General features: G+C 35.0%; 1 protein-coding gene across 2 annotated transcripts in view; it reads left to right on the forward strand.

The window, feature by feature from the left end:
• The window catches only part of FEM1C (Protein fem-1 C), a 53,315-nt gene that overhangs the window by 6,611 nt on the left and 32,304 nt on the right, over window positions 1-14,400 (forward strand). Inside the window, exons 5-7 of one of the 2 annotated variants that reach the window (XM_035729735.2) lie at window positions 314-467; window positions 5,329-5,468; window positions 10,556-11,834. In XM_035729735.2, coding sequence (XP_035585568.1) covers window positions 314-467; window positions 5,329-5,468; window positions 10,556-11,834 — 1,573 coding nt within the window. Of the gene's footprint in view, window positions 1-313; window positions 5,469-10,555; window positions 11,835-14,400 lie in introns of both variants that reach the window. The other variant, XM_051218152.1, reaches the window with a different exon arrangement.

Below are 14,400 nucleotides of genomic sequence, written 5' to 3' on the forward strand. Positions count from 1 at the left end.
CATCGAAATTCCACTACTAGACACTGATCTATCTGCTTTATGAAAAACTTGCTACATAGCATCTTTATAGAGTCAGTCCTCACAGAATACACATGTACCAAAACGAATTGCTCAAAACTCCGTTAAGATTATTAAAAACGTGACAGCTTAAATCCTTTGCAATGGTAATACAGTAAGTAAAACCATAGTTGAGTGTATGGTAAATGGTAATTTGGAATTAGTGCATCATTATACAAGATTCGTGCTTTTCTTTAAAAAAAAAGATATTTCTTTGTGTCTATTTGAATAATTCTTTTTTCTTCATTCTACAAAGGTTGTTCGATATCTTGTTGAACATGGAGCAAATATTGAAAATCCAAATCGCCACGGCCATACTTGTCTCATGATTAGTTGTTATCGTCGTCATGATAGTATTGTAGAATATCTACTTAGTAAAAATGCTCGAGTTAATCGAAGAAGTGCTAAAGGTTAGTTCATAAATTTCCTTGTATATTTGTATATCTGTCTCTTAAGTGACTAACGATTTGATACAATCATGCATGAATGAAGTAATAGTTGAGTAATTTGAAGTCAGTTTTGTTTATAAACTAATATTGAGTGGAGAATTGTAGGAAACTAAGGAACACTTAACTGCTCGAGATAGATTGATATTATTTAGCAGTATACATCTACAATTTCCGTCATGTCGTACACTACACTCTTAATATATTGATAATAATATCCACTTTACATTTCTCAATGAAGCTTGAAACAATGATTTGAAGTTCTTACTTAGTAGTTAGGGCACTCAAATCTTTGAACATTAACGTTTCAAGTTCAAATCCTACCTAATACACCTCGATTTCATCAACTGGATGTTAGTAATAGTTTATAATTTTCTTCAGGAACCGATATTAGTGAGGTAATTACAGGAAACTAAATAGCTGATTCGTTCAAGTATAGAACTCCTCAACAGTGTGCACTCACAATATCACATGAACCTTCATGTGATTTGGTATTTAAGACTTAAACGCTCTCTGAGAGACCTGAATGCCTTGTGTTAAACTGCCGACTGGATAAACGATGCCTATGGTTGAGGAGTTGTATACTAAAACGAAACAACTGTCCAGTTCCTCCTGGTTTTCACTGGTTACCTGACAAATGCCAGTTTGTTATGTAAAGCACATAATTCAGCAATGTCTATAAATCCCTTATATTCAGGATAGTAGCAACGTTGAGATCTAAACGAAAACATATCTAGAATTCAATTATTAAAACTCGGTACTTGTGTACTACTACTAATTATATTTAATAACATTATTATTGTTATTAAAATCTTGTGTGTAAAGATTGATCACGCAAATTTCACTTTCGGTTATCTCATGTAGATATGAGATTATTATCAAGTGAAAAATTTTGTGCTCGTTAAACTAGTGCGTTGTAAATCGATTTTTTCGCTCGCTCACTGGCTCTTTCTCTCTCTCTCTCTCTCTCTCTTGTTCTTTCTATTGATTTATACATAATTGAGAAAAACTGAAAATGTGATTGATTAAAGTTAAGAAAAATAAAGCAAATGACATCAAGTGATTTTCATTTCTTTGTATAGTTATCTAACATATAATTAGCAATCAAATTGAATACAAGTTAGTAACCAAGTACATGCTTGGGTCATTGAACCACTGGGTCCTGTTTGCTGCCATTATAACATTAGTCTAGCTGTAAAACGTTGGGTTTACTGCACGTCAGCGAGAACAGTTCTACTCATGATTTATGAAACTTGGTTCCCTCAAGCTGATGTTGTTTGGTGACTTTTTGTTCAATCATCACTATCTCTAAAAGAATGCTTCCATCCAGTAGTAGCACCAAGTTAATAAAGTCGACATTCGGTATAGTACGTTCAGGCACAGTGGTAATGATTTAATTGATACCACTATTTTAAAATGCTGACTTCAGTGTCTTGATTATGTCTTGCAAATTTTATCCTATCGACTTCCAAATTGCATATTATTTTCTGGCGCAGGGACTGTTTAGAAACAAGGGAAATATGGCCAATTTATGACATAGTGGGATGGTAAGAAAGGTAACTGTATATGACTGCTACTGTCAGTTCATCATAGTTCCTGAGTGGAAGTCCTAAAGATGGGGCAACTCAGTGGTTTCGGACATTATCGGATTTCTTAGAATATAATTCAATCGTGATCCTGATGTAGTTCTCGACTACATTTTATAAAAGTAAGATGATCTTTAACTGAAAGAATCCTTTCTTTGTGAACTTCAAATAAACTGTACCTATCAATAAATATTATTTCTGTTCATTTCTTCGTTGGCTATTCATCTTCTTTCCCACTTATTTCATCACAACACTAGTGATTCATTTAAGTGATCCATTTTTATTTTGGTCCCCGAAAGCATCATAATTTATGCGCTTTAGACAAAGAAATTTCAAACTACATATTTAACCTAGCAGTTAGTTTTACTGCTAATTAGTTGTCCACTATTGTAGGATGTAGGGAACAGATCTTGAAATCATGCGTTTTGAACGGCTAAATATCGAAGGGCTTTAGACCAATAAACTATTACTTTCGCACTGTTAATGATTAAGGAAATTTATCACATCAGTATAGCGGGATTTGTAGAGATTGTAGAATTTTCATAAGTTAAATCACGAGTCACTGAAAACCTGGAAGTACTAGGCGACTATTTCTCCCCAATATAAGACGACTCAACAGTGCGTATCCATAATCCAACGTCCAAGAATTGAATCCAGGACCTTCGATCTTGCGTTCGTGAAAGCTTGACTCCTAGACCACTAAGTGGGCGGTCCGACGGTGTACAAGTCTAACCTTAATCAATACACGAGATATCGTTGTTTTTCTACCGTTATGTATGTTACTGTTATCCAAGATCTGCTACTACAAAATTTTTCGCTTGGTAATAATTTCATATCTATGTGAGATATTCGAAAGAGAAATTTGCGTGATCAATTCTCACATACAAGATTTTAATAATGATAATAATAATAATAATAATAATAATAAATATAATTAGTAGTAGTACTGTGGTGTGTGTTACTGATGTCGACAGTTATAAGTAGTATGTATCAACAATCGAAAGTGAAATGTCTGACGGCAGAAGGTTAAGAAGATCAAAGGAAAGAGAAAGAAAACAGAGTGTGATTGGTATGGAGAGGGAAGAACAATGGAGTCTGAGGTGATTGATTGACATTTTGCAAAAGGAACAGTCATGTTTGAGACAATTGTTTAACATTTTGCAAATGTAGATGGTTCTTAGATTTTACTAAGTGATTCTGTAATTTTGCGTTGAAATAAATTCGGTTGTCCTCACTTGTGTTCTCGTTCGCTATATTCGGTGTCGCTGTCAACCAGAAGGGAGGAAAGGTGATGTTCTGAGGACGCCGTTGCGGACCTGGAGCTGAGGTGCTAGAAGGTGACGTCAAGTGGAGTGTTCTGGCGGAGTGGCGTTGGCTGTAGCGGGTTTTGTCGACGGAGAGGAGAAGTGGGACGTGCGGCTACTGGGTGGACATCGGATGTAGATGGCTCAGCAGGTCTCTGGAGCGCAGGCGTTTAACATTTCGGGTGCCGGGTGAACATTCAGTTGTCCCCACTTATGTTCTCGTTCACCACAGTACACAAGTACCGAGTTTTAATAATTGAATTCTAGATATGTTTTCGTTTAGATCTCAACGTTGCTACTATCCTGAATATAAGGGATTTATAGACATTGCTGAATTATGTGCTTTACATAACAAACTGGCATTTGTCAGGTAACCAGTGAAAACCAGGAGGAACTGGACAGTTGTTTCGTTTTAGTATACAACTCCTCAACCATAGGCATCGTTTATCCAGTCGGCAGTTTAACACAAGGCATTCAGGTCTCTCAGAGAGCGTTTAAGTCTTAAATACCAAATCACATGAAGGTTCATGTGATATTGTGAGTGCACACTGTTGAGGAGTTCTATACTTGAACGAATCAGCTATTTAGTTTCCTGTAATTACCTCACTAATATCGGTTCCTGAAGAAAATTATAAACTATTACTAACATCCAGTTGATGAAATCGAGGTGTATTAGGTAGGATTTGAACTTGAAACGTTAATGTTCAAAGATTTGAGTGCCCTAACTACTAAGTAAGAACTTCAAATCATTGTTTCAAGCTTCATTGAGAAATGTAAAGTGGATATTATTATCAATATATTAAGAGTGCAGTGTGCGACAGGACGGAAATCGGAAATTCATAAATAGTATTGTGGTGTGTGCTACTGTTGTCGAAAGATGTAAGTTTTATATACCATAAGTTGAAAGTGAATTGCCTGGCGGTTGAAGATTAAGATGATCGAAGGAAAGAGAACGAAAACAGGGAATGATTGGTGCTGAAATGAAGTATCAATGAAGTCTGAGACGATTGTTTAACATTTTGTAAATGAAGTAATTACTGTTTAGTTGTCAGATTTTACTAAGTTGTTCTGTAATTTTGTGTTCAGATACATTTGATTGTCCCCATTTGTGTTCGCGTTCACTATAATATCCGGTATAAATTCTTCAATGATGGAATATCTTTTTGTATAAAACAAGATAAGACAAGAGAATCAAAGAGATTTGATGTTAATGTATAGAAAAGATCACATTTTGTTTTATAGATACAATATTGTACAAAGTAGTCTATTAATAAGCCAGTTACTTTTATATTAATAGTTGAGAGGATAAAACAATTGGATATAAGGCGAAATTATTTTGTGAATCGATAATAATGGTTATTATTCAGTAGTATAAACATTAGAAGTGTCCATTTGGATTGATCAATATTTTGATCATGAATATACACACTAATTTTGAGGAGAATATTGGACAATACTACTTGATGCAAACAATGAACTTTCGAAATATGCTCTGTTCACAGAATGTCTTAATCATCTTACTGATTGTAGATAGATTTCATTCTGTCATAGAAATTAATTGAATAGGAGCTGCAAACTATTATTTTTGCAACCAATAGTTCACATTTACTAAATTACTCTAGAAAGGAAATTGATGTGTAATAGGTAGAAGAGATTATCATTATTAATTCATTTACCATGTACAGAATCGTGTATTTGGCTTCAAACCATACTTTAATTATAAGAACTAGTGATATACCAGTACGCGGTTATCCTAGCCATAGTGAAGATGGAGTGGGTTCGAGTTTGCAGATTATGTCGAACACCTTAACCATTAGGCTTACTACTCCTTAACCGCGATTCACCTCATAGAGGTAAGAGATTATCGATAAAATACTTCAATTCAATTCACTTTTTGTATTTTCAATTTTTATTACGTTTCTTTTTTGTTTAAAGGTAACACTGCATTACATGATTGTACAGAAAGTGGCAATTTAAAATGTTTACAGTTATTGTTAAATCATCGAGCTATTATGCGTAAAGATGAATATGGTCAATTACCAATTATGTCTGGTGCAAATGCAGCTTACAAAAAAGTTAGTTTGTTACTGGTTAAGAAAAGATTTTCAATGAAATATGAATGTTACATTAGATCACATATGACCAAGATAAAGTGAAATAATATATCACTTTTGAAATTTATTTATTTATTTTAACACATAAACATTGGTACAAGGAGGCACCAAATAGATATGCGCCACATAAATCATTCGATTTGTGTGAGGGCTGTGATACTGCCCGGGTGCCCTGACCGAAGCAGGTGGTTTTCCTAGGGGACCACACCCCGAGCCTTTGACCTTAAGGTCTGACCCACAAGGCAGTGGAGCATCGTGAGGAGATGCAGTCCCATGATAGCCGGTGACCAGCGATTGGTTCATACGCCATTTGTTCCCGTAGGATACTGGAGCCCATGTGCACCATTGGTTTGGAATCCGGTTAAAGCGCCGGACATTCGCTTTTCGTCCTCTCAATCTCGTAAACAACACCCGTGGTGCGAGAAGGCAGTGAGTAGGACTTCCCTGGCAGAGGCTATATACGCGTGGCCATGTGAGAGCATTTCGAGGAGGGCGGGCCCACCCCACTCTCGGCCATACCAGGGCATTTGGGGGGGTCAAAGATCATAACCACAAGTGATATTGTCAATTTATATTGGATATATTTTGTTGTTTGTTTGTTAAGTTTTTGTGATTGCTAGTGGCCTTCAAGTATTTTTTTTAATATGATTACCGTAATGATTCTTAGTGCGTTGTCGAATTTCCAGTTTGTATAGTTCTTTATGCAAAGATGTCAGAGGTAATGCGCTTTATTCGTTTTTAATAGGTTACTTTTTAAGGTTGTCTACATCTGTCTTTGAGTTAAGGATAGTTGTTTTTATGATCTGTAAGCAGCGATTTTGAATGAGTTTATCTAGAATATGAAATCTTTTAAAGGGGTTATAAACAGATAGGAAAAGAAGTACTGACTCTTTCACTACCATCCATCTTACTGATGAATTACTAAACCTTATTGACAATCTTCGAGTTTATGTACCCCCCCCCAGAACCCTAATTCAATCGACTATAGCACCAATATCACTTTTATTTTATTAATTTGAAATATACTATCGGCAAACACAAGATTACAGTTATGCTACTAATTTTATTGGGACGATATAGAGATGGTAAATCAATCCATTCGAAGAACTTAACTTCTGAGATAGTTTAGACAAAATAATGTGTAGCCATAAATAGAGGGATTATTTCGAATGAGATAATGAGATTAATAGTCCTTAGGTTCTGTAGAATTAAATTTTTACAACTTCATTTCGTGTATCTATTGGATAGAGTTGTATATATGGTAATACTGTTTGATAATCGTGTTAAGTACACACATTATGCGGAACATGTCAGGGTTGAAGTCTCTCTGTTCATTTGAAAACTTCATTTGGGATTTGCAGGCCTTGTTTTTCACAGATAAGTTTCTATTGAGATACCATTGGAAACTTAGGAGAACTCGAAAATTGTTTCGTTATAGTATTGGACTCATTAATATTGGACACAACCCCGCCAGGTATCAAACCTGTAACCTTAAGGTCTTGCGACTAACGTTTAACCATTAAAACCACTTGGTCAGCGTTCAATGGTACAACTTCATCTTCAGTCAATTTCCGATATGGCGCAATAATCATTTAATACCACTGATGAAAACTATTTAAACAGTCGAATTCATGAGTTGATCTAAGCTAGACAACCATTCAAAATCCGGAAGCACTAGATGGCCATTTTATCCCAGAATGGGACTCCTCAGCAGCTGGCATCCATGATCCCTCACATGCTCGAACCCTGAACCTTCGGTCTCGTCAGACAATGGATGAAGGGTTGTGCAAAGTCATGGATCGATTGAAGCTAGGCATTAACACCGTTAGATGCCGGCTCATCGGTCTAGAGATTAAGCATTCGTGCGCGAGAACGAAGGTTTCGGGGTCCGAGTTCCATGTGGGGGGTCGTGGATGCGTTCTGCTGAGGAGTTCAATAACAGGACGAAGTGGCTGTTCAGTGCTTCCATGTTTTCAATGATGGTATAGCTTAGATCGACTCATGAACTCCACTGTTAAATTTACTACAATCTCTACAAATCCCCATACTGATAAAACTATTTCACTTTCGATATTTTTAAACTCTATCAGTTAAGACTTCATAGTTGAACTTTAGGAACATCTTAAAGTAAGCCACTAGGGTGAGCTGACCCTTTTAACTAAGTTGAGTAATATACATAGATTACTTTGGTGGAGTTTTGTTCTCTGAGCTGGATGGTTTGGTCGTGGAGCTTTCATCGTTCTTCTGAACGACATCATCAGCACAAACTTCAGATAGAAGTGAAGTGTTTGAATTTCTCCATATGTGTCTCAAAGTTTGTTCTGTGCACCTCGACGTTGATTGGTTCTTATTGACCTTAAATTTATCATTGTTTACTTCTTTGTTTTGGTTGTGTCTCCCATTGTTTTGATTTTTGTTCTTATGTTTGTGCATGATTTTTCTGATTGGTTGATAAATTGGATTGATTTCAATATGCTTGTTGATTTCTGATTGACCTGAGTGTCAGGCTTCTAAAAATTCTCTGGTGTTTTTGGAGTTTCCTCTGTCTAAGATTTCCACATTTTTCCAATCGAATGAGTGTCCGCAGTTGTCCACGTGTATTGATATAAGTGAAGAGATATCATGCCGTTTGACTGCTAATTGATGTTCATGTAGGCGAAGGTGGAGGGGGCGTCCGGTTTGTCCGATGTAGTGTTTTTCGCAGTTGGCACAATTTATTTTGTAGATGATGTTTGATTTGTTTTCCTTTGTTATTTCATCTTTTGGTTTGCATAAGATTGATTGTAGTGATTTTGTCGGTTTGTGTGCCACACCTATTCCGAAGGTTTTCAGCAGTCTCGTCGCGGTTTCTGGTATTCCTTGTATATATGGTAGGGTGATCCTTTTGTTGATTTTTGTGCTTGACTTGAGTTCTAATGCTGTGTGCGGTTGGTATTTTTTGATGAAGTTGATGGGGTAGCCGTTCTTTTGAAATACGTTCTTCAGGTATTTCTCTTCATTTTTTCGTGCTGCTAGTGTGCTGCAGTGTGTCCTCGCCCTCTTGAACAAATTGTGTACGCAGTTGATTTTGTGAGCTCGTGGGTTGTTGCTATTGTAGTTGAGAATTTGATCCGTATGGGTCGGTTTCCTATATACTTGAGTTTCCAGTTTTCCTGTGTCGGTTCTAGTGATCAATATATCCAAGAATGCTAGTTGGTTGTTTGACTCCTGTTCCATGGTGAACTTGATGTCATCGAAGACGTTGTTGATCAGGTTGTAAGTGTTTTCTAGTTCATTCTTTTTGACGATGACGAAGGTGTCGTCCACATAGCGAATCCAAATTTTTGGTTTGATCACTGGTAATATAGCGGCTTCTAGTCTTTGCATCACTGCCTCTGTGATCAATCCTGATATTGGTGATCCCATTGGTGTCCCTTTCGTTTGTTCGTAGATTTTGTTGTTGAATTGAAAATATGTTTTCAGGCATAAATCGATGAGTTCCAGTAGACTTTGAATTTGAAGCTTCGTGCATTTAGTGAGGTTTGTGTCGTTGTTGAGTAGCAGGGATATAGTTTCTTTTGCTAATTTTGGTTCAATTAAGGTGAATAGTGATGTTAGGTCGAAGGTTATCATCAGTTCGTCGTTGTTGATTTGGATGTCCTTAATTTGGTCCAGGAATTGTGTAGGGGATTTGATGGAGTGTTTGGCTGAATCTACTAGATGTCTCAGTATTCTTGAAATTTCTTTTGACAAATTGTACGTTGGTGTTCCGGGGAGTGCTACAATTGGACGTAGTGGGATGTTTGGTTTGTGTATTTTGGGTCTGCCGTAGAATCGAGGATTACTGAGCGACAGATTTACATATTTTGTTGTTAACTTTCGTGTTATTCAATGCACTGTTATATATCTGTACATCGGACATAATTTTTTATACTGATTTTTCTTTAAAATTGTTTCATTATATTATATATTTGGAATTATGGTTTATTGTTTATATAGATTGATCAGATTTTCATTCACTGGTTTATAAGTTCAAATCTTTCCTTCAATATTATCAGTTCTTACATAATGCTGTGAAGTGTATATGTTTGTGTATGATTATAAAGGATAATTAAAAAGATTACAAATCAAATTCAAGTTCATACTCGTTGTACAAATAAGAGTAATTAGCTGAGTTTATCAGTTAAGTGAATAACACGTTGATATTTAAAGAGAAACGTATTAGATTGAAATCCTAAAGTGATTAACATCACTGGGATGTGATAGATACATATCCAGTTAAGGATAAGTTGTAAATAGAGTTAAATATGCTTACATCCTAAATTCCATTACTAACCACCAATTCATCTTATTTATTTACTTGGACATATAAATATTGGTACAAAGGGGTACAGAATACATATGAGCACCACACAAGTCACTTGATTTGTATGGGATGGGATACTTCCCTGGTGCCCAGACCGAAACAGATGGTTTTCTTAAAGGGCTACACCCGGAGCCTTTGACTTAGAGGTCTAATCCACAAAGCAGTGGAGCATCGTGAGGAGATGCAGTCGCACGGTAGCCGGTGACCAACGATTGGTTCATACTCCATTTGTTCCCGTAGGATATTGGGGCCCATATGCACCATTGGTTGGTAATCAGGATTTTCCAACTCTCCTAGGTGGATCCTCCACATCCACCAACCCGGTTAAAGCGCCGGATATTCGCTTTTCGTCCTTTTAATTTGGTTAACAACAGTAATGCAGCGAAAAGGCAGTGATTAGGACTTGCTTGGCAGTGTTTGTATACGCGTAACCATGTGAGAGCATTTCGACAGGGAGAGGTAACTCTCCCCACTTTCGACTGTACTAATTCATCTATTCTATGTAAATGCTAATAATGATTATCAACCTATGTTTGATAAATATATGATGACATAATTTGTAACTTATATAGCTAATTAACAAATCATAATGATACTCATTAAGTATATTTTCTTTCTTTTTGTTGTTGTTGTTGTTGAATTTTCGGTTTCATTTAATCTGTAAACAATGTTAAAATATACAATAAAATATAAACTCTTATAGATTGTAGATTATTTGGCTACTGTTGAAATTCCTGATTCAACACAAACAATAAGTGTTAGTGAAAAAGCTGCTGCATATGATCTACTTGGTGCTAGTCTATTCGATCGACATTCTTTAATTCAAGACGCTATAGCTGCTTGGTATCATGCGATAAATTTACGCCAAGAGTTGTCTACTTATAATAATAATAGTAGTAATATTAATAGTGGTAATAATAAATTTATCCCACATCCAGTACCACAATGCTCTTGTATGAATGAATTAATGTCATGTGTTGAAGGGCAACCAACAATGACAACCACCACCACCACCACTACAACAACAACTACTACTTCAGCTACTAATTCATCGAATAATTGTTGGTCATTGATTTCATTAGCTGCACGTGAAGCAATTGGAATGGCTGAAACTAGTCGATTTGATGAACAACATTATTCGTTAACATCTAATTGGCAACGTCATAAAAGATCTACAAGAATTCATGACATTTTATTTAAAAGTTATAATTCCACAAAATTTCATCATCATAATTCAATTCATCAATCAACTATACGACAAAAGTCTACAACGAAATATTCACAAGATTTACATGAATTATTTCAAAGAAAATATAAAAAATTACAAACTGATTTACAAAATGCTTATCAATGTAAATTTGAACATTTAGGTCATTCATTGTATCGTTCGAATTCATTAAAAGATTATACTGTTGATGTACAATCACCACCGTTTTGTTCAGTGTTTCTTCAAGGTTCACATAATTCACGTTTAGGTTTACGTCGTAATGGTTCTAGTGAGTATTTTGATCAGTCTTCTCCTACCAATTCAATATTATCACAAGGTGTTTGTAGATCATCACCATCACCAACGAATTCTTTGAATTTTGGAACATCTTCATCCTCCTCTCTACCACCTTTATCAACAACAGGACATCACAGTGGCAGTTGTGCTGGTGGTGTTTTCGTCCAATCTGTTATACCCGTCGATCCTATTCTAGGCTTTGAACCGAAATGTTGTCAAATTGCACGATATCGTCGATGGCTTCTGGAGCCTATTCATCAAAATTACCAAGTCAGATCTTCGACAACACCTGATCATAATAACACTAGTAACATATTGCATAATAATACAGAGGATTTCACTCCATCCAAAATCATAAATCAATGTCCTCATTGTAAACAAATACTTGTTTCAATGAATAATTTAAGTGAAGAAAGTCTACTTTCAAATCAATCCACCTGTCCCATTTGTAAGACATCACTAGTAGTAAATCATTCTTGTAAGTTACATATCATTTGCTTCCTTTTACTATGTTTTTTTTTTCTCATTTAATTTGTAATCCTGTTCCACCAATGTACAGAGGACTGTGCTTGGTTTTAAACTCAAGTTTAGTGATTCTGCGAGGTTTCTCAAAATGAAGTGGTGAGTAATCTGAATCACTGAACCACCACTTCGTACATTTGCCGTCTAATGTGTTATCTTTTGCCTAGAAAAGCATATTAAATTATAGATGTATATATATATATATATATGTGCTAAATTAAGACTTGGTTATTTTTCGACACAATACACTAATCGGTTAATGATATTGTGGAATGATACAATATGATAGAGTATAAACTATTCACGAGACTAGCTTATCAACGCACGCTCCCAAATTGAACTGAACATCTGAATACAAGATAGCATCTGCTCAATGGAGTAGACTTTTCACTGTAATAAAGACACGCTTATGCATAAAATATTAATTGAAAAATATAAACGTAATTAGATGTTACAGATGAGTGTACAATATCCGTTATGATAGAACAGTGGGAAGACGGAGTCGAGTTGAAAAAGTATGGTGTGTTTGCGTTATACGTTCCGAACAATCTGGTGACACTTGTCAATCTGTTTATGTCTAAGAAAATGATGATCAATTCAATAAAAGATCGAGTAAACCTAAAGTGATAATCATAAACAAAGACGTGAAGAAAGCTAATATAATATGTGAAGAATGGAAAATTGTCACATTACCTTATTCTATAAACTGGTTTAAAGATTGTCAGGGCACATTCAAGGTTACAATATGTTGTTTCTGTGTGTATAAAGGGGGTTTGGATTTTCTTATAACCAAGGCTTCTATAAACTTGAAAATTCGTCCTTGAAAATTAGTATACAACGTTTTTTTTTTTTTAAAAAAAAACTATTGATGTCAATTCTATACCCCGTTTTATATCGATGAATGATGCTTTCTACTTTCTACGTTTATCGATGTAAGCACGTGTTCCTATAACCCTTGATTGAATTGTTCGATCATTCCTTCCTATGTATATATGTCCACCCGAACCTGTGGAATGTGATGAAAACGTTTGATGAATATCTAGGTCTATAGAGGATAATAAATTTGTTTTTTTTTTTTCGATTACAATCAGTTTTGCAGTGTAGAATATTTTCTCAATGGTTGTTCTTGGTCTCTGTCTCAAAATCATGCTGTTTGATCGATTCTCTTATAAATATCTGTTTTGGTTGGTCACTCTCGTATTCACTGAACTATGTGGTCTTATCCATTGTGTTAGTCCAGTTCATTTTATATATCGATCTATTTTTTTATAGCAAAGATTAAACTGGTTTTTTAAACATGAAAACAACTAAACAGTGTGGTATTAATAATAATAATAATAAGTCACACGTTTATGACATGGTAGAAAGTCATACATATCTGGTAATAAACTGCATTATTAAATTAATCTGAAATTCTTCTTATGAGTCTGTAATTATTAGTAATTTATACGGAGTGCAGATTACTGTAAACGTTGTATTTTGACGTTGGAGAGAGGTTGAATACCTCAACACTAATGTGATCGATTTTGAATCATTATTGTCTGATGTTATTAACCACCACCATCATCATGTTGTAGACTTGGATCTTATCACCTAACGTTTTCATCCATGGATTACACACTTATTTCAAATCTCCAACCTGAAAGCTTCCATATTTAAACACATATCCTGTTTAACAATAGACTAATTTGTCATTTATGTCTAACTTTCTTCTATTGCTTCTCCTCTTAGTTTCAATATTAGGGATAACATAGGAATCCAGGGTTAAAATTGACAAAGTATGGTGTAAGAATTGTCATGACTTTTTTAATCGATAAAAATTCATAGCACCATCAATTAATTTATCATTTTGATTTCATACTTTCTACCTAACCTCATTATTCATTGGGTAAATAGTATCATCATTATCTAGTCCATGTTTAATGGACATTACTGGATGTGTTGTTTATTTTTGTATTATGCAACATTATTATTATTGTTATTACGATTAACATTAACTTCATATCTTTCTTTCTACGAACTAATTCTTTCTTTCTGTACTATATCCTTATATGCAATCTTCCTTTTATATATTACCACCTCTGAATTAACTACTTTTATGAATCCGGTGTCCACCTTGTTGTGTTAATGAGGTATGGCAACTTGGACCGATGCATATATATGCCTGGTCCTACGTTGTACCTGGCTGACTGACTATGATATTCGTAGCATTTATCTTGTATTATATTAGTATAACATGAGTGTTTAGTTTAGCTATTCTTGTAAGTAGTAAAGTTTCTGGTTTCCTTGATCCCCAATATACCCCGGATATCGCCGAAAGTGAAGAGAGTTCAATCTCTCCTTTTTAAAATACTCTCATATGATTAAGTGTATATAGCCTACTGTTAGAGAAGTTCTACTCATTACCTTTTCATGGCAGTAATTGTTGTCTTATACAACATAAGTTTATATCTCATAAAACTATGAATAATACATGAAAACCAACATATATGATAAACAAATTGCATCACATGAATTACATA

This window comes from Schistosoma haematobium, chromosome 7 (assembly GCF_000699445.3).
Source record: "Schistosoma haematobium chromosome 7, whole genome shotgun sequence".
Lineage (NCBI taxonomy): Eukaryota > Metazoa > Platyhelminthes > Trematoda > Strigeidida > Schistosomatidae > Schistosoma > Schistosoma haematobium.